Source organism: Mustela lutreola, chromosome 1 (genome assembly GCF_030435805.1).
Source record: "Mustela lutreola isolate mMusLut2 chromosome 1, mMusLut2.pri, whole genome shotgun sequence".
Taxonomy (NCBI): domain Eukaryota; kingdom Metazoa; phylum Chordata; class Mammalia; order Carnivora; family Mustelidae; genus Mustela; species Mustela lutreola.
In genome coordinates this window covers 180,761,984-180,781,787 of record NC_081290.1, presented here as the reverse complement: position 1 = coordinate 180,781,787, position 19,804 = coordinate 180,761,984, and the positions used below count along the sequence as shown (strand labels likewise).

The following is a 19,804-nucleotide window of genomic DNA, read 5'->3' as shown; positions in this document are numbered from 1 at the left end:
GTTCAGCTATATGTTGTCTAGCTTGGATTAGCTGCCTCTGCCTTTTGTAACTCCGACATATAAATTCCCCACTTGGGGCATCTGGGTGGCTGAGTTAGTTATGCATTGGGCTCTTGACATCAGCTCAAGAGAGTCATGATCTCAGGGCCGTGAGATCGAGCCCCACATCGGACTCTTTACTCAGCAGGGTGTCTACTTAAGATTCTCTTTCTCCCTCTGTCCCTCCCCTGATCATGTACTCTCTTCCAAATAAATAAATAAAATCTTTAAAAAAAAAAAATCCCCACCTGACCAATGTTGACCCACAGGTAGGGACATCTCTACACCCTGATTCAGCAGCAGGAATAAGTTATAAAAGATAAGACCTTCCACCCTCAGCTATCCTAAAGATTTTAAAGGTCAAAACTGTTCAGGGGGAAATGATGTGGGAAACAAAGGCAGAAGGAAATACAGATAAAACTAAATGTCCTGTAGCCCAATGACAAATACTTGAGATACACAGTTTAAAATTCCTCCAAGAAACTCCCAACTGTCTTATCATGAGTGCCTTGCTAAAAGGAAAAACAACCTTAGCTTGACAATAGCCAGGCCTCCCCCATTCCTGTCACTCTTCTTTAGTATATGAAAATCCTTTTGGAATTTCACTTTGTCTTTACTTCCCCCAACTCCAAAATATATAAGTCACTTGCTCCTCACAATCCCAGGCCAGCAGCTCTTCTCACCCCCGTAAGTAATTAAGACATTTTTTTTTTTTAAGATTTTATTTATTTATTTGACAGAGAGAAATCACAAGTAGATGGAGAGGCAGGCAGAGAGAGAGAGAGGGAAGCAGGCTCTCTGCTGAGCAGAGAGCCCAATGCGGGACTCGATCCCAGTACTCTGAGATCATGACCTGAGCCGAAGGCAGCGGCTTAACCCACTGAGCCACCCAGGTGCCCAAGACATTTTTTAAAAGGAAAAAATCAATAAAAATAATCCAAAGTTTTAAAATTTCTGATTAAAAATACTTCATTTAAAAAGCCAATCAAGGGCGCCTGGGTGGCTCAGTGGGTTAAGCCTCTGTCTTCACTCAGGTCATGATCTCAGGGTCCTGGGATCAAGTCCCGAGGGCTCTCCACTCAGCTGGGAGCCTGCTTCCTCCTCTTTCTCTTTCTGCCTGCCTATTTGCCTACTTGTGATCTCTGTCAAGTAAATAAATAAAATCTTTAAAAAAAAAAAAAGCCAATCAAAAGAAGCAATAAATAAATATATATATATATTTTTAAGATTTTATTTATTTATTTGACAGAGAACACAAGTAGGCAGAGAGGCAGGCAGAGAGAGAGAGAGAGAGAGAAGCAGGCTCTGCACTGAGCAGATAGCCCGATGGGGGGGCTCGATCCCAGGATCCTGGGATCATGACCTGGGCTGAAGGCAGAGGCTTTAACCCGCTGAGCCACCCAGGCGCCCCAAATAAATAATATTTTTAAAGAGCAAATAAAAAAATTCACAGATTGCCTATCCTAGATAGGAATTACTACACTTTAAATTTTACTGCATAAATGATGAAAAGTGTTAAAACTGTGAAGTTATATCTCCAATGAGTTAGGTTATGATAAGGACAGGGAGCCTGCATGACTCAGTTGGCAGAGCATGTGACCCACATCACAGAGCATGTGATCTAGGGATCAGGAGTTCAGGCCCCAGGTTGGACCTGGAGCCTACGAAAGGAAGGAAGGAAGGAAGGAGGGAAAAATTAGAGGATTAGTAGGTAAAAGCGAAGTCATACCTGTTTTCCTAGGACGTTTTCATCTTTAAGGGTATCATACACTTTGGCAGCGGTCTCTCTCTGCTGTGCCATCCCACTGTCTCCTAGACCCTCGTAGGCAAAGTAAGGAAGAATATTTACAAGAATCTTTGGAAAGCAATGTGCTAGAAGGCTTTTCCAATCCTCCTCAATTTGGTTAGCAATGGACTTAACCTCATCAAAACGACTTCTAATCACCAGATGTGGGATCAAAACCTTGTAACATGATCTGAAAATATAAAATTTTAAAGTATATGTTATACATAGCTTTTGTCAAATTTTGTAACATAGCTCTTAAAATAAAAAAAATCCTTTACTTAGTAACCATGAGCATGCCCCCTTATCTAGATCACTAAGCATTCTTACTCTAATTCTATAAATGGAGAAATGAAGTTAAATAAATTCTAAATAATCAAATATAAGAAACAGATCTGAGACTATACCACCCTAATTCTATGAGCAAAAAAATCTGTGAACTATATTTATTTCTTTTGCATAACTGACTGATGCAAAATTACTTCGTTTATGTAAAATGAAATGTAAAGAAATTTACAAATTCAAACTATTAATGTAAATTCTGTTATTGCTAAAATGAAAGAACGGCCACTGAATAATTACGAACTATTTTCCTGATACCCAAACACTATTCTTTAGTTGTTCCAATCCTCTTCATTTTCAAAATTTTCTTCTCAAGAGTTAAGAATTAGCAAAATAAGTACTTTTACATTAAACTTTAAATCTAATAAAAATAATGACAAAATGGTCCATAGCCAAGCAGTAGCAAGGAGAAACAATTTATCTTTGATTTGTCATAGGGAAGATTATCAAACACTGAAGCTGAAAGAACCCTTCAAGACCTTGTAATTCCCTTGTGCAGATGGAAAAACGAAGGCCGAGGGGGTACTTGCATGGCTTGCCCGAACTCACACAGCTCGGACCAGACCCTAAGTCTAGTGATTCCCTTCTACACATGTCGATTCAAACAAGCAGCCCTGCTTCTCATACTACAAGCCTTCCAACTCCATGTGTGTGTATGTGCACATGAAGGGGTGTGTGGGTGTATGAACGTGCGTGTGTGTAAGGTGGGGGAGAGGGGCTGCCAAACATTTCCATCACATTTAAAAATGAACATATTTCATGTGTGCCATAGGTAGACCTACCTATAGAAATCCTCAACATTTGTATAATTTAGTAAAATAAAAGGAAAAGAATATAAACTATGTTCAGTATCTTGAAGATTCAGCCATTCCAAAACCAGATAATCCAAATGAGAAGCCATGAAGTCTTCCAAACGTCTATATCCAAATGTTTCAGAAACTTTCTCTAAAACCTGCACAGATCAGAAAAGTCAATGCTTTAAGAAAACAATGAAAAATAAATCACTTAAATCTTCTATTTACAGTTTAACTTTGAAGCAATCATTCAAGCATTCTATAGCCTGATTTCCTCATCTAGGAGATGGGGATAATAACAGTACCTGGGCTTCAGAGAGACTAAATGAGAAACACGTATTTAATATAATTAGCACTGAGCATAGCACACGGCAACCACTTAGTACATGTTAAATGAATAAAAATGGAAAAAATATATTGCTATGTTCAACCTTTGATTATCTTTCAAAGGAAGGCCTAAAGGAAAATAATAGTTCTTCTCAGTCCTAGATCTAAAGGAGAAAAATCCAACCACTATAATCCACTTATAATATCAGGTAGTGGAGGGGCGCCTGGGTGGCTCAGTCGGTTAAGTGTCCGACTCTTGATTTTGGCTCAGGTCATGATCAGAGTTCTGAGATGGAGCCCGTGTCAGGCTCTGCATTCAGGGTGGAAGGGCGGGAGGGGGGGGTTTTCCTTGGGATTCTCTTCTCCCTCTCCTTCTACTCCTCCCCTGCTCCCTCTCTAAGATAAGTAAATCTTAAAAAAATAATAATAATTAGGTAGTGTAGCGGTATACTTAAAAAAAAAAAAAACTTTTTGTTTTAATGCTGAGAGGTGATAGATTAGCTTGCGTGAGACTAAGGACCTACAGGTTGGCCTACCAGCCAGTTCCATGGAAATCAGGCCACTGATCTATCATTGGGTTCATCACACAAACACCTACAATGGAAAGGTCTGGAACTTTCCAAACCATGAACTCTGAGGTGCTAGACTAGGGCAGAGGCGGGCATTCCAAAATACCGTACTGGTGCTAACTACATGACTGGACCCAAGTGCTCCTTCCCCAGTCGCACACCTTAGGGGTTTCCCCGCTCCCTGCTCTGAATTCTGGCCATGCTAGATCCCAAGGTTGTAACCCAGAATCTATCAGGCAAAACACCTGCTACTGCTCGTTTTCTCCATGTGTTTTCCTCAATAAACGCAACTCCAGAGGGCATGGTCTGGGAAGAGATGTCGTTCATCCCTGCTAGTTCAATGAATACTTTGTGAAATGCTTAACAGAAAAAATGATAATGCATCCAAATAAACAAACACTATTTAAAGAGTTAACTACTTTCCAATATTCCCAATCTAAAAAATAAAATCGTCTCCAAGTCTTTAACAAGTGCCACTTTAAAGTAAGCTTTAACTTTTTAAATTATTTAAAAGTCACACAAGGAGGATAATAAAAAATATTCATCTACATGTACCTTTTTAACGAGGTGAGGTTCTAATCCGTTTTCTTTCACAGACTTACACAGTGCAAACAAAGCCTGTTTTTCACAGACTGGGCTACAGCATAAAATCACAGCTATCGTCATCAGTAAAACAGATTTTCTGTTACAGATCTCATCCAAAAGTTCAGGGTTCTCAGCTCTGTGGGACTTGAAAAGAATTTCAAAAATAATAATATAATGTAAATATACAAACATTGCAAAGAAGACTATCAGTCTAAAATCTATTCACCCATTATAACATTTAATAAGCAGCCACTGACCACTGTTAAATCTCACAGCGATGGAGTCAAGGCCAGCCAGAGATCTGAGAAAATATCAAAGTTGTTGTAGAGGAATAGCTGTTTTTGATAAGATCTTATGCAAAGAATTCACAAGCATCACAGTAAAGTATAAAGCAATAAAGAAAAACAAGAAAGAACCTACAAGAAGGGCAACCTGATGGTTATCAGAGGGGAGGAGTGAAGATGGGTTAACAAACTGTAGGTAATTACGCTACTAAAGAGAATTATCATTCTAAGGGTATCTGGGTGGCTCAGTCGGTTGAGCATCCCACTCATAGTTTAGGCTCAGGTCATGACTTCACAGATGTGAGATCAAGCTCCAACTCAACTTGTGCTCAGTGGGGTGTCTTCTTGGGATTCTCCCTCTCCCTCTGCCCCCACGCACCCACTCCCACTTGTGCATGTGGGCACACAGTCTCTCTCAAATAAATAAAAATCTTTTAAAAAAATATTCTAAGAAATATTGAAATCATAAGGTTCACTAAAAAAGACCAACATAATTTAATCTTCCCTATTAGAACACTTTTTAAAATCCACTTCGTCCTACCACTCCCTATTCTCCAAATTAGCCTCTAATCAGATCTTATTTTTTAAAAAGCTATTTTAAGAAGACTGAAGTCATATCAAACTTTTCCAACCACGGAAGTATAAATTAAAAAAAAAAAAAAGACAATAACACAAACACACAGAAGCTAAACAACATGCCACTGAACTACCAATGGGTAAGTGAAGAAATCAAAGAGGAAAATTAATATATGGAAACAAAAATGGAAACACAGATAGTTCAAAATCTTTGGGACATAGCAAAAGCAGTTCTAAGAGGGAAGTGTATAGCATACCTCAAGAAAACAACCAAAGTTTCAAATAGGCAACCTAACTTTACACCAAATGGAACTGGAAAAAGAACAAAGGGCCAAATTGGTAGAAGGAAGGAAATAAAGACTAGAGAGGAAATGAATAAAAGACTAAAAAAAACCCCCCCAAAACAGAAAAGACCTATGAAACCAAGGACTGGTTCTTTGAAAATATCAACAAAATTGATAAATCTTTATTTAGTCAGACTCATCAAGGGAAAAAAAAAAAAGAACACTCAAATAAAATCAGAAATGAAAGAGGAAAAGTAACAACCAACACCACAGAAAGACAAAGGATTATAGGAGGATACTATGAAAAATTATATGAGAATAAATTGGACAACCTAGAACAAATGGATAAATTTCTAGAAACAGGCAATCCCAAAAATGATTCAGGAAGAAACATAATTTTTGGACAGGTTTCTAGTAAGGAAACTGAATCAGTAATCAAAAAACTGCCAATAGGACACCTGGGTGGCTCAGTTGGTTAAGTGTCTGCCTTTGGCTCAGATCATGATCCCAGGGTACTGGGATCGAGTACCACATCGGGCACATTGCTCAGCGAGGAGCCTGCTTCTCTCTGCCTCTGCTTGCCACTTTACCTGCTTGTGCTCTCTCTGACAAATAAATAAAACTTTTTTTTTAAAAAAAGAACAAAAACAAAAAAACCGGCCAATATCCCAGAAGAACACAGATGCAAAAATCCTCAACAAAATAATACCAAAATGAATTCAATAAAACATCAAAAAAGACCATTCACTGAAATTAAGGGGATTTATCCCAGGGATACATGGATGATTCAATATTCACAAATCAATCAACATAATATGTCACATTAACAAGAGGGAGAACAAGAATCTATGGTCTCCTCAATAGATGCAAAAAAAATTTGACAAAATACAACATCTTTCATGATAAACACTCTAAACAAAGAAAACTTTGAAGGAACAAACCTCCACATAATGAAGGCCATCTACGAAAAACCCCCTGCTGAGATTATATTCAATGGTGAATAAAAAAGAACATTTCCTCTAAGATCAGGAACAAGTAAAGGATGTCTATTCTTGACATTTTTATTCAACACAGTACTGGAAGTCCTAGCTTCAGCCAACAGACAAGAAGTAAAAGGCATCCAAATTGCTATGGAGAAAATGAAACTGTCACTAGTTACAAATGACATGATACTACACATAGAAAATCCTAACAATTCCATCTAAAAACTATTAGAACTCAAACTATTAGAACTCATAAATGAATTCAGCATACTGTTGCAGGATACAAAATTTATACACAGAAATCTGTTGCACTCTTTCTTAAAGATTTTATTTATTTGACACACAGACAGCACAAGCAGAGGGAGTCGAAGGCAGAAATAGAAGCAAACTCTCCGCTGAGCAGGGAGCCCAATGTGGGGCAACGATCCCAGGACATCAAGATCACAACCTGAACCAAAAGCAGCCCTAACCAACTGAGCCACCCAGCGGCCCTCTGTTACACTTTCATACACTAATAACGAAGGAGCAGCAAGAGAAATTAAGAAAACAATGCCATTCACTATTGTACCATAAAGAATGAAAAACTTAGGAGCAAGTTTAACCAACGAGGAGAAAGTCCTACACTCTGATGAAAGAAACTGAAGACGGCACAGAACAATGGAAATATGTATTGTGCCTCAGATCAGAAGAGTATTGTTAAAGTGGCCATTCTATTCAAAGCAATCTACAGATTTAATGCAATTCCTATGAAAATACCAATAGCGTTTTTCACAGAAATAGAATAAAAGACCTTATAAAATTTGTATGGGGCCAGAAAAGAGCCCAAGTAGCCAAAGCAGTCTTGAAAAAGAACAAAACTAGAGGTATCACAATCCCAGATTTCAAGATACACTACACAGCGACAGTAACCGAAACAGCATGAACTGGCATACAAGAAAGACACAGAGATCAATGGAACAGAAAAAAGAGGCCAAAAATACACCCACACTTACATGGTCAATTAGCCTACCACAAAGCAAGCAAGAATATACAATGGAAAACAAATAGTATCTTCGATAAATGGTGCTGGGAAAACTGGACAGCAACCTGCCAAAAAATAAAGCTGGACCACTTTCTTATACCATACACAAAAAAACTCAAAATGGATGTTAGAACTAAAGGAGAGGGGCGCCTGGGTGGCTCAGTCTGTTAACCATCTGCCTTCAGCCCAGGTCATGATCCCGGGGTCCTGGAAGGGAGTCTACGTTGGCACCCTAATCATCGGGGAGTCTGCTTCTCCTTTTCCCTCTGCCGCTTCCCTCGCTTGTGTTTTCTCTCTCTAATAAATAAATAAAATCTTAAAAAAAAAAAAAGATCTAAATGTGAGACCTGAAATCATAAAATTCCTAAAAGAAAACACAGGCAGTTACTTCTTGGACAATGACCTTAGCAACATTTTTCTGAATGTGTCTATTAAGGCAAAGAAAACTAAAGCAAAAGTAAAGCACTGGGACTCCACCAAAATGAAAAGCTTTTGCACACCAAAGGAAACCATTAACAAAACTCAGAGGCAACCTACTGAATGAAAGAAGATACTGGCAAATGATACATCTGATAAGGAGTTAACAACCAAAATATTTACTGTAAAAAAACTTCTACAACTCCACACAGAAACAATTCAATTAAAGAATAGGCAGAGGACCTAAACAGACATTTTCCCAAAAACATACAGATGGCCAACAGACACATCAGCATCAGTGAAACGCAGACCCAAACCAGAGTGAGCGATCATCACCTGACAGCTGTCAGAATGGCCGGTACGAGGAAGACGAGAAAGAACAGGTGTGGGGAGGTCGTGGGAGCAAGGCAAGCCTCAGGCACAGCTGGTGGGCACGCAGACCGGGGCAGTTACTGGGGAACACAGTGTAGTGGTTCCTCCAAAAATTGAAAATGGGAATCCCTTATGACCCCAAAATTTCACTACTGGAACCTTACTGAAGAAAAAAACCACTAATTTGAAAGATAAATGCACGCCTATGCAGTATTTACAATATCCCAGTGATGGACGTAAACCCAAGTGTCCACTGACAAATGAACGGATAAAGATGTGGCGGGTGGGTGGGTGTGTGTGCAGGTGTGTGTGAGAGACGGGGATTACTCAGCCATGGGGCGGGGGAGATCCTGACATCTGCAACAACACGGATGGATCTAGAGGGTATAATGCTAAGTGAAGTAAGTTAAAAAGAAGACAAACACCATATGATTTCACTTAATGTGGAATCTACAAAATAAAACAAAAAATCAGACTCTTAAATACAGAGAACTGGTGGTTGTCAGAGGGCTGGTGGGTGGGGGGATGGGTGAAACAGTGACTGGAGATGAATAGGTACAAACTTCCATCTATAAAATAAGTCACAGAAATGAAAAACACAGCACAGAGAATATACACAATAATACTGTGATAATGCTATATGGTGACTATACTTAAGACGGACACTAGTAATTTACAGAATTACTATGTTACACACTCAAAATGAATACAACATTGTAGGTTAGCCCTACTTCAATTTAAAAAAAATTTTTTAATAAAATAAGAAAGCCATTTGTACTCCCATAAAAATCCAGTAAATCTTTTTTTTCCCACAAAAAAATAGTACATATAAGTTGAACCAAAGATATTGCCATTATTGGATCAATTCCAACCAATTTCAATTAAGTTGCACAGTTGTTTTAGTAAACTGGTGGATGCACACTGCCCTAGGCCACACTGGTAAAGTAACAGATGACATAAGAAGTATATGATAAGAGCACTTATGCATTGCTAAAATTACCACTTCTCGCATTCCTTCCAGAGCTTTCAAATACGCATTTTCAAAAGCTGTTTGCTGAAGCTTCAAAGGAAGTGCTTTCAATAATGTGGACGAGCCTCTGTGTTTCATATCCTGGAATAACCTTAAAAAAAAAAAAAGCAAAAAGTGAAATAATTTTTTACCTTAAACATTATTTTCTAAAGCATGTCATGGGACACAAATAAATCACATTGTAAGATATAATAGTATACTGGGCCTTCTTTTTAAAAACCTTTGAAATCTAATCCCATTTAAACAGGTTTATATCCACTGGTTAATGTCAGGTCTTTAAAATATACTCCATTTTCTCCTAGAACTGGAAGGATCTCAAAAAAATCTATTAGCTTGAGGCACCTGGGTGGCTCAGTGGGTTAAGCCTCTGCCTTCAGCTCAGGTCATCATCTCAGGGTCCTGGGATCGAGCCCCGCATCATCAGGCTCTCTGCTCAGCAAGGAGCCTGCTTTCCCCCTCTCTTTGCCTGCCTCTCTGCCTGCTTGTGATTTCTCTCCCTGTCAAATAAATAGATAAAATCTTAAAAAAAAAAAAAATCTTTTAGCATATTGCCCAAACTTGAACAGTCCTAAATTCAAACTAGCCTATAAAGAAAAATTATCCTCTGATCAAACACCAAGCCTTCGGCTCCTGTCCCCATGCTCTAATTTTTAAAAAGTGATCTTATCCTGGGGCACCTGGGTGGCTCCGTTGATTAAATGTCCAACTCTTGATCTCAGCTCAGATCTAGATCTCAGATCTTACAAGTCCTGTGCTGGGGTCCATGCCCAGCATGCAGTCCACTTAAAAAAAAAAAAAAAAGTGATTTTTATCCTGCAAAGTGGATAGCTTTATGCCTTGATGATCTATTTAATTTCTTCATGTGATGGAAAAAAGCTGATCAGTGCTCTCTGCATAATATCCTATCATATTTAAGAACAACTCTGCTCAATTTTATCCCTTCTGCTTTTTTAGTAACCAAAGCCTTTACACTTTTTTTTAAAGATCTTATTAATCTATTTGACAGAAAGAGAGAGATCACAAGCAGAGGGAGAGGCAGGCTCCCCGCCAAGCAAGGAGCCCAATGCAGGACTTGATCCAAGGACTCTGGGATCACGAGCTGAACCGAAGGCAGCCGCTTAACCAACTGAGCCACCCAGGCGTCCGTTTTTACACTTTTTGCTGCTCCTCTGATTGCTCCAGTTTCTCTAACATCTCTTAAAATAGCCCAATATTAAATATCAGCAATAACCAACCAAACAAACAAACAAAAAAAACCCAAAAAAGTCCCAACGGATGTTATATTATGCCATTCTTGAATGTATACATTTTTTAAATCTTCCAAGAGGTTTTCCAAAGCCACACTGCACTGTTTTCTTACATTTAACTTATGGTTCTCCACACCCCCAGATCTTTAGCTTCTGTGTTTATCTTCCATCTTGTAAGGACTGAAGAAAAGCTCACATTCATGAGCTACTTGCACTTAAAAAGCAAGTCCTGAAAAGCATCCCATACCAGAGGGATTAGACATGATTAATTTGGGAAAACACTACCATCAGCATACTCAGACTGTGCACACATCTGACTACTGTGCACACACACACTGTGCACACATAACTAACATATACATTTACGTGCCTGCTGGGGAACTTCTTTTTAGCAAGCATTAATTATGGATTACTTACAACCAAATAGTAGTTACCCAAATGATTTTCAGTTTTGGTGTTTTCTGAAGCATAAATTCCTTTTTCAAACATTCATTTATTTTATAAATTACTGAACACCAACCACGTCATTACTGTTTTTGGTGCTGAGTATACAGCAATGAACGAAACAGATAAAAAAACCAATGCCTTCTAGCAGCTTCTATTTAAGCCAGATGTGTTATATTTAAAATATAACATTTCATTCTTTTTTTTTTTTTAAGATTTTATTTACTTATTTGACAGAGATCACAAGTAGGCAGAGAGGCAGCAGAGAGAGAGAGGAGGAAGCAGGCTCCCCGCTGAGCAGAAAACCCGATGTGGGGTTCGATTCCAGGACCCTGAGATCAAGACCCGAGCAGAAGGCAGAGGCTTAACCCACTGAGCCACCCAGGCGCCCCTAAAATATAACACCTTCAAGTGGTCATACATGCTACTGAGAAAAAGGCGAGAGGTACTTTACGTATAAGGAGCATAAGCTGGGAAAGGCAGAGATAGCGCAGAATTTAGATCTTATAAATCACCCAGACCACCTGAGAAACATGCAGTCCTGGGAAATTAACACTGCTTCTGCAAGGACTCGAACATTTAAACAGGTCTCTATGACAGGCTTACTCCAACGCCTAACTATACATTCACTCACATGAATCTGATTGTAATTAGCACATGGGGAAAAGTGCTCATTTTCATTTTACAAACTCCTGTAAAATCACAGCCCTATCCAAACAGTCCATCCGCCCCGTAAGTGAGAGCCGACACACCTTATTCGGCTCCACCACTTACTGGCTGGACGGCACCGAGCAAGTTACCTACTCTCTCAAAGCCTCTTTTCATTTACAAACTCTAGGCAGTAGGGTTGTCCAGGGGATGGGACTGTCAGAACTAAGGGAAAGCATCACTGCCAGGCGGACAGTGTATTCTCAGCGAACGCAGGCCTCTTCCTGGCTACACAACCCTACCACCTGCAGCGTCCCAGAACTGCGGGAAGACAGGCCCCATTACCTGTTGACGGACTCAGCAGCCAACATGCTAACGTGATGATGACGATCAGAGAGAAAATGTGGAAATACTTCGTTTACAGGAAAGTCTTTTCCCATTACATTAAGAACAGCCCATTTTGAGTAAGGATCGGTCTATGGGAAAAGAACAAATGGTGTCAAACAAATGGTGTCAAATAAAATAATAAGAGAAAAATCACTGGCTGACAAAAAGAAACAAAGGCTACTTTAGAAATTTCAGTGGAGACCTTACTAATAATTAACATAGACTAACTCACCTCAAGCAAAGTTTTAAGGCACTTTACTAGTGCCATTCTTACAGAGAATGTGCATTTCCCCTCCTTTGCCAGGTGCCTGAAATAAAGTTAAGTGTTTCAAGGTCAAATAATTATTCCAGTAAAAGCACAGTGTAAAAAACAAATAAATCATTGAGTATTACACTTTTTCTAACTTCTAATTATTCTTATTCTTCCAAAATCTCTTTCCATACTAAATTTAATTCTCATCATGTGGCATATACCAGTCAATATTCTTAACTTTCATAAAAGAAGTTAGGTTGAAAATGAGTTCATCTCAGGGGCGCCTGGTGGCTCAGTCAGTTAAGCATCTGCCTCCAGCTCAGGTCATCCTGGGATGGCACCTGTGTTGCACTCCCTGCTCAACAGGGCGTCTATTTCTCCCTCTCCTCCAGCCCATGCTCTCTTTTGCTCATTCTGGCAAACAAATAAATAAAATCTTAAAAAAAAGTTCATTTTAATGTGTATTATTTGTTTTATATGATTATGCCTCCTCTAGGGGCTATCATACTTCAGCAAACCATGTTATGAACTTGTTTTAAAAGGAAAACATTTGTAAAGTTCTGTGGTTTTTTTAAAGTTTTTTTTTAGTTACTTATTTGACAGAGAAAGAGAGAGATCACAAATGGGCAGAAAAGCAGGCAGACAGAGAGGGGAAGCAGGCTCCCCACTGAGCAGGGGACCCGGTGGGAGGGCTTGATCCCAGGACCCTAAGATCATGACCTGAGCGGAAGGCAGAGGCTTAACCCACTGAGCCACCCAGGAGCCCCTGCAAAGTTCTGTCCTTATAACAAAGATTTTAAAACCATATTCTATATCAGTTCAGAAGGCCTTATCGATCTGTTGGGTCTGAGGGTTCTAAATTATACATATGTGCCCCTCTGTCAGTATCATCAGGATACGTCACACTGTGACTACACACAAAAAACACCCAGAGAGAGACACAACCAATGTGTTCGCTAGTTCTTCAAGCAGCTGAGGGAGACAGAAGCTACATTCTACTATTGTCAAAGGTTGCATATAGTTACATTTAACATTAGCCTACATCACTAAGGTAGAAACGCAAAGTTGGCAATTGTATCCAGAGTAGCAAAAGAGAATTAAGAACTCCGCACACTGCTCCGCACCTACCAGAATGCTCCAATCACTGTTAGCAACTGCCCTTGAGCATCCCTTGTGTTTTCAGCGTCCATATCGCCTTGACACAGGTTCCTCACTACAGGAACTAAGTGGTTTAAAACTGTTCTACAAACATCTTGGTCACGGCGATAGAAAGAACACACGTTGCTGCAGCAGAGAAAGTTTACCTTTGTGAGTATAACAGAACATAGCAGTTCATTTATAAATTTAAAGTGAACATAATACATGGTTTTAATTTCTTACGAGAGTGGTTTTAGAAGTTCAACAACCTCTTCCATTGGCAAAGGATATTCTTCTCCAGGAAGCTCCTTTAAAAGCACTAGATACTAAGATAATTAGAAGGTGAAAAAATTATTTTTTTCATAAATCATTCGCTTAAGTATATATATAAAACCATAAATTCATCAACACAGGCACACATACACACCTGCATACAAAAAAAGACCACCGAATTTCTAAAGGAGGCAAGATGGTAAAAAAAAAAAAAGTCTGAAGTTAAACAGAGCTGGATTCAAATGCTGGCACTCCAGCCTGTTACTTGTGTGGTTAAAAAACTGGCCTTGTCACCTGAGCCTTTGGACTCTCACCTATAAAATGTGGATACAGCATGTACCCGGCCAGCTTCCTGTGAGGACTAAAGAAAATGAATGTAACTGTCTAGCATTTATTGCGGAATTCCTTAGGTAGGTAGTTGTTTTCACTGTTGGGGTTGGGGTTAAGATCCTGAGCAAGAATCTGAAACTATTGTTATGCCTGGGGATGAGATTTCAATGGTAAAAACAGTTACAGGAATGAATTTTGGACAGCAGAGATAATGGTGGGTGGTGAAAAAGTCATAAATACCCTGAGTTACCCTCTTATCAAGCAACTGTGTAGGGTTCCCCATACTACTGTGGACACCAAGAAGCACGCAGCAACCATCAGGTAAAAATCACGGTAAGTGCAAGCAGGCAGAAGGTTTCTGAGAGCTGCCAAATCCCTTTCTAGCTATAGTAAGAAAAGAGAAGACATTGTTTCCCACCATCTGTATGTAGAAAAAGGTTTCTTATTCCTTAGATATTATAAAAGAAGACTAACCTGGACCATTTTAAATACTTGCCTTGAGAGTCAACATGTGATGTTTCTGAGTGTCTTCAACTGATTTTAAGCACCAAAGCTTCAAGAAAAGCACATAGCCCTCCTCACTGGCCAGGGCTGGAGACTTGACTAGTTTGCCAGGGTCAAAACCAGGGAAACAAATAGGGCTCAACCAAGCATCTTTGCTGGGTGTGGAGATCAACCAGTCTGTTCACCTCCACAGGAACATGACAAGGGATTCCACCAGGGACTTAACCCACCTGACTGAAGAAGTTCTAATCAAGCCCTGGCGTGTTTCCCAGGGCTGAGGAAACACAGGCACATTTGCCAAGTTGCCGGGCCTGGGGACGTGCCCGTGGACTCGCCCTGCACACCCACTGAGCCAGAGGCTCTCCCTCAGAGTTCACTGGTGCTGGGGCGAAGGGGACGATGGCCTACACAGTCAGGGGGTAAAAGTTACATAAAAGAATTCTGAGTAAAAAAGTAACTGTATTGAAGTTAAGTGGGAAGCCAGCTTTCTTACTGCTGGAAAACGGAGCTACAAATATGGAAAGAGAAGAAAACAAATTCTACAATGTTGGACTGGAGCTGGAAGTTTCATCTATCAGTTGAAAGACAGACAGACTGTTGGGAGTAGGGCAGGAGAGGGATTCCTTTTCTGACATTCTCACCAAAACCTAAATCTAAATCTAATTACCGGAAATAGACAAACCTGAAGTGAGGGCTCCTAGAGGGCGAGTTGGTTGTACTATTTAAAAATATGAAGGTCAGAAAAGAGGAGAAACTAAGGAAGTGCTCCAGGTTCAAAGAGACTGAACAGACTTCACAGCTAATCGCAATGCTACAATGTTAGTTTCCCAATTAGACTGTACTTATGTAGGAGAGGACACTGTTTTTAGCACATACACTGAAGAATAAGGGGCATCACATCAGCAAATTAATCTCAAAATGGTTCAGAAGACGTATGTGTGTGTCTGTGTGTTTGTGTGTGTGCCTGAGACAGAGAGAGAGAGAGAGAGCATGCACACACTCAGAAAGAGAAAATGAAAAGGCAAATTTGGCAAAATGTTAACTGTGCAAGTGTATGAAGGGAACAGGAGAATTCCTATTGTACTGAAACTTTACTGTCACTTTGAAATTATATCAAAAAATATTTAAAGTGTATATTAGCAAACTGGAATTTTAAAAAAATTTGTGAAGAAACAAAATACTTACAGCAAAAACAAACTTTAAAGCAAATAAACTAAGGTCAAGGCCAAGATTCAGAGTTCAACTACAAGGTTATATATTATTTTTACATTAGAGTCTGTGGTTCTTAGCCTAATTCTAAATAACTTATAATAATTATTTATGCCCAAAGATAGTAAATCTATCCAGAGTCCATGAAGTTTTAACATTTAAGGATCCACTTAAAATTTTTTCACAGTACATTACACAAAAAGTGTATTTCATAACTAGCATCAGACTCATGCTTCGAGGAAGTAATTTCAAGCCATCAAAGGTACTACATGATTATAACATGTCAGTCTGTTACATGTATCCAGCAACAAAAGAGATAACTGAAGATGTGTCTCTTTCCCTTAACTCACCATGCGTAGGTGGAGAGATTTAGCAGGGTCTAGCATGCTAGTATCCACTAACATCAACAATTTCCTCCGAATGTCGGCTGCTCTAAATGACACAGTTCCGGTCTGAGCAGTAGTTGTACACACACACAAGAACTTGAGCATGTCTAAAAAAAGTAGATCTTGCTTTGACAGATGTTCTTCAGCTAAAGGATTCATGGCACCTGAAAATAAAAAGCACTTATTAAAACTAAGAGAGGGATACAGCAAACACATATATTGAACATTAGCTCAAATATCTTCCTGCCGGGCGCCTGGGTGGCTCAGTGGGTTAAGCCGCTGCCTTCAGCTCAGGTCATGATCTCAGGGTCCTGGGATCGAGTCCCGCATCGGGCTCTCTGCTCAGCAGGAGCCTGCTTCCTCCTCTCTCTCTCTCTCTGCCTGCCTCTCTGTCTGCTTGTGATCTCTCTCTGTCAAATAAATAAATAAAAAAATCTTAAAAAAAAAAAAAATATCTTCCTGCCTATGGGGGGGAAAAAGAAAAGTATATGGAAAGCAAGATTATGGTGAAATAGATTACATACTAACAGCTTCAAAATTCTTCATGGAAAGTTACCCTAGGATTCTGTCATCCAGAAATAATCTATGAGAAAATCTACACAGACAAATTCATTGCAATATTGGTAATTAGAGAAAAAGGAATCTAAATGCCCTTCAACGGACGAATGGATAAGGAAGATGTGGTCCATATACACTATGGAGTATTATGCCTCCATCAGAAAGGATGAATACCCAACTTTTGTAGCAACATGGATGGGACTGGAAGAGATTATGCTGAGTGAAATAAGTCAAGCAGAGAGAGTCAATTATCATATGGTTTCACTCATTTATGGAGCATAACAAATATCATGGAGGACAAGGGGAGATGGAGAGGAGAAGGGAGTTGGGGTAAATTGGAAGGGGAGGTGAACCATGAGAGACTATGGACTCTGAAAAACAATCTGAGGGTTTTGAAGGGGCGGGGGGTGGGAGATCAGGTACCAGGTGGTGGGTATTACAGAGGGCATGGATTGCATGGAGCACTGGGTGTGGTGCAAAAATAATGAATACCGTTACGCTGAAAATAAATAAAAAATAAATTAAAAAAAAGGAATCTAAATTTCTGACAAGAAAAAATGGTCAACTGAATTATGATATATATGTTTAAGTGGAATATTATGAAGCCATCAAGAAGGACAATTATCAATACAAATAGCTTAATAAAAAATGCTTATAACTGCTGAATGAGGTATAAGAAAGTATTTGAACACTGACGCTGATTATAATGGGAAAAGGTTAAGAGTGATGGCTGTATGGGTCTTCTCACTCTCCTGCTTTCTGTTTTCCAAATAATCCACCACATAGATCTGTTTCTTTTGTAAATAGTTTAAATTCCTCCCATGAAGAAGAAAACAGTAAAATTCAATTAATAATTAGAGCAATCTAAACTACACAGAAGGGAACACACCTAACAGACTACATCACGGAAAATAAAATGAGCATAAAGTTGGTATGTACAAGGCCTTCTACAATGCCCAATCCACGCAGAGAAGTGAAAGCCCCAAGCAGTAAACGCGTATTTACCGAAGGCGCTCTGGCTGTCTCCAGACACAGCCGCATCACTAGTGCCGCCGGCAGGGGCGTCAGTGAACAGATTCATGGACGACTGGTCCTCCACCTCCATCAGATTCTCATCAGGATCGTCCTCCATGGATTCTACTTCTCCCAAGTCTAGGGGCTTTCTGATCAAGGACGCCTTCAAAGAAGGAAAAGAAAGATGTTCAATTGGCTTCTTTCAAAAGTATGACGTAGTTAAAATTCATCTATTCAAACAATTCAGATTCAGGTGTATGAACACTGCAGCATTTCTATTAAGTGCCCAACAATGAAAAACGGATAAACTGTAATATGTCTATAATAATACTATACAAACTTTTAAGATAATTTTTTAAAGTTTTATGTAAGAGAGAGAAAGGGAGAAGGACAGAGTACGCTCGAGCAGGGGAGAGGCAGGGAGAGGATGCCCCAGCAGACTCCCTGCCGGGCGTGCCAGGAACGTGCAATCACAACCTGAGTCAAAACCAAGAGTTGGCTGCTTAACCAACTGAGCCACCTAGGAGCTCCCAAATAATTTCCTATATTAAGGATTTTAATTCCCCAAATTAATGAGCATATGGGGAGAAGAATAAATTGGTATGACTATTTTGGAGGAAAGTGACAATATCCATCAAAAAGTAAAATTCAGGGCGCCTGGGTGGCTCAGTGAGTTAAGCCGCTGCCTTCGGCTCAGGTCATGATCTCAGGGTCCTGGGATCGAGTCCCGCATCGGGCTCTCTGCTCAGCAGGGAGCCTGTTTCCTCCTCTCTCTCTCTCTGCCTGCCTCTCTGCCTACTTGTGATCTCTCTCTGTCAAATAAATAAATAAAATCTTTAAAAAAAAAAAAAAGTAAAATTCACATTCCTTTTGAACAAAAAATTCCACTGCTAGAATTTATTCTATACCCCTCATATGCACAAATACAAATCGACAAAAGTACTAGAATCTTTACTACAAAAACTCTAACAATAACAGAAAAATAGAAACCACTTCCAATCTTAAGGTCAGATAGGCTAAAAATACAAATATACTATTCCCAATAATGAAATACAAAGCTACTATTAAAAAAAGGTAAAGACAATGGTAGCATACAGCAACATGGAAAAATGACCAAGATTTATTATTAAGTGAAAAGAACCAAGTTACAGAATATTTTTTTAATTTAACATATATTTAAGTATCTACTGCATGTGCCAGGCACTGTTCCATACAAAAAAGTACGTGTAGCTTAAATCTATTTGTATAGGAAAAAAAAAATACCATGATGAAATTATGTTGCTTATCTGGTAATATTGTTTTTATTTTTATTTTTATTTTTATCAGAAGAGCACAAGAGAGTGTACAAGCTGGGGTGCAGGGGGTGCTGGGGAGGAGCAGAGAGAGAGAGACAATCTTAAGCAGGTGCCACACGGAGAACAGAGCCCGACACTAGGTTCCATCTCACAATGCTGACATCATGAACTGAGCTGGAACCAAGAGTCAGATGCTCAATGATTAAGCCACCCAGGGGTCTCTTTTGTTTTTATTTTTAAGGACAGATGATTATTTTGAATTTTGCTACCGTGTTAGACAGAAGTAAGTATGAGCCTGGATGATTAGTTTCTAATCGTTCAACCTATTTTCATTACTGAGAAATTAAAAGCTGAGCGGTATGCAATGCACCGACCTTAAGAAGCAAACAGTATGTTCCTCCCTAAAGCCAAGTTAACTTTAATTTCCATATTTTAAAAAATATACAAGATGCCACATTTTGTGAGATGTATCCCTACTGAAGAGAGGTACCTATGAAAAAAATCTCAGAATCAAGGAAATAGGGTGGTAAAACAAACATACTCACCAAACTTCTACAGATATCTGCAATATCATTCATGAGCTTTGATGTCAACAATCGTAGGAAAAATCTAGATGCAATTTTATTTGGACTGGGCTGTAATTAAGACAAAAAAAACAAAGCAAACAAAACAATAGAAAGTTATCCTTGACAGATAATATTTTCTCTAACTTA

The 19,804-nt window shown here is 39.2% G+C and overlaps 1 protein-coding gene across 1 annotated transcript in view; it reads right to left on the bottom strand.

Moving 5' to 3' along the window:
* The window catches only part of ATM (ATM serine/threonine kinase), a 122,912-nt gene that overhangs the window by 67,788 nt on the left and 35,320 nt on the right, over positions 1-19,804 (bottom strand). Inside the window, exons 18-28 of the mRNA XM_059179712.1 lie at positions 19,637-19,726; positions 17,788-17,959; positions 16,189-16,388; positions 13,766-13,848; positions 13,514-13,669; positions 12,365-12,440; positions 12,091-12,221; positions 9,377-9,497; positions 4,410-4,583; positions 2,947-3,116; positions 1,769-2,015 (exon numbers count right to left, since the gene is read on the bottom strand). Of these exons, the coding sequence (XP_059035695.1) occupies positions 1,769-2,015; positions 2,947-3,116; positions 4,410-4,583; positions 9,377-9,497; positions 12,091-12,221; positions 12,365-12,440; positions 13,514-13,669; positions 13,766-13,848; positions 16,189-16,388; positions 17,788-17,959; positions 19,637-19,726 (1,620 nt within the window). The remainder of the gene's footprint in view (positions 1-1,768; positions 2,016-2,946; positions 3,117-4,409; positions 4,584-9,376; positions 9,498-12,090; positions 12,222-12,364; positions 12,441-13,513; positions 13,670-13,765; positions 13,849-16,188; positions 16,389-17,787; positions 17,960-19,636; positions 19,727-19,804) is intronic.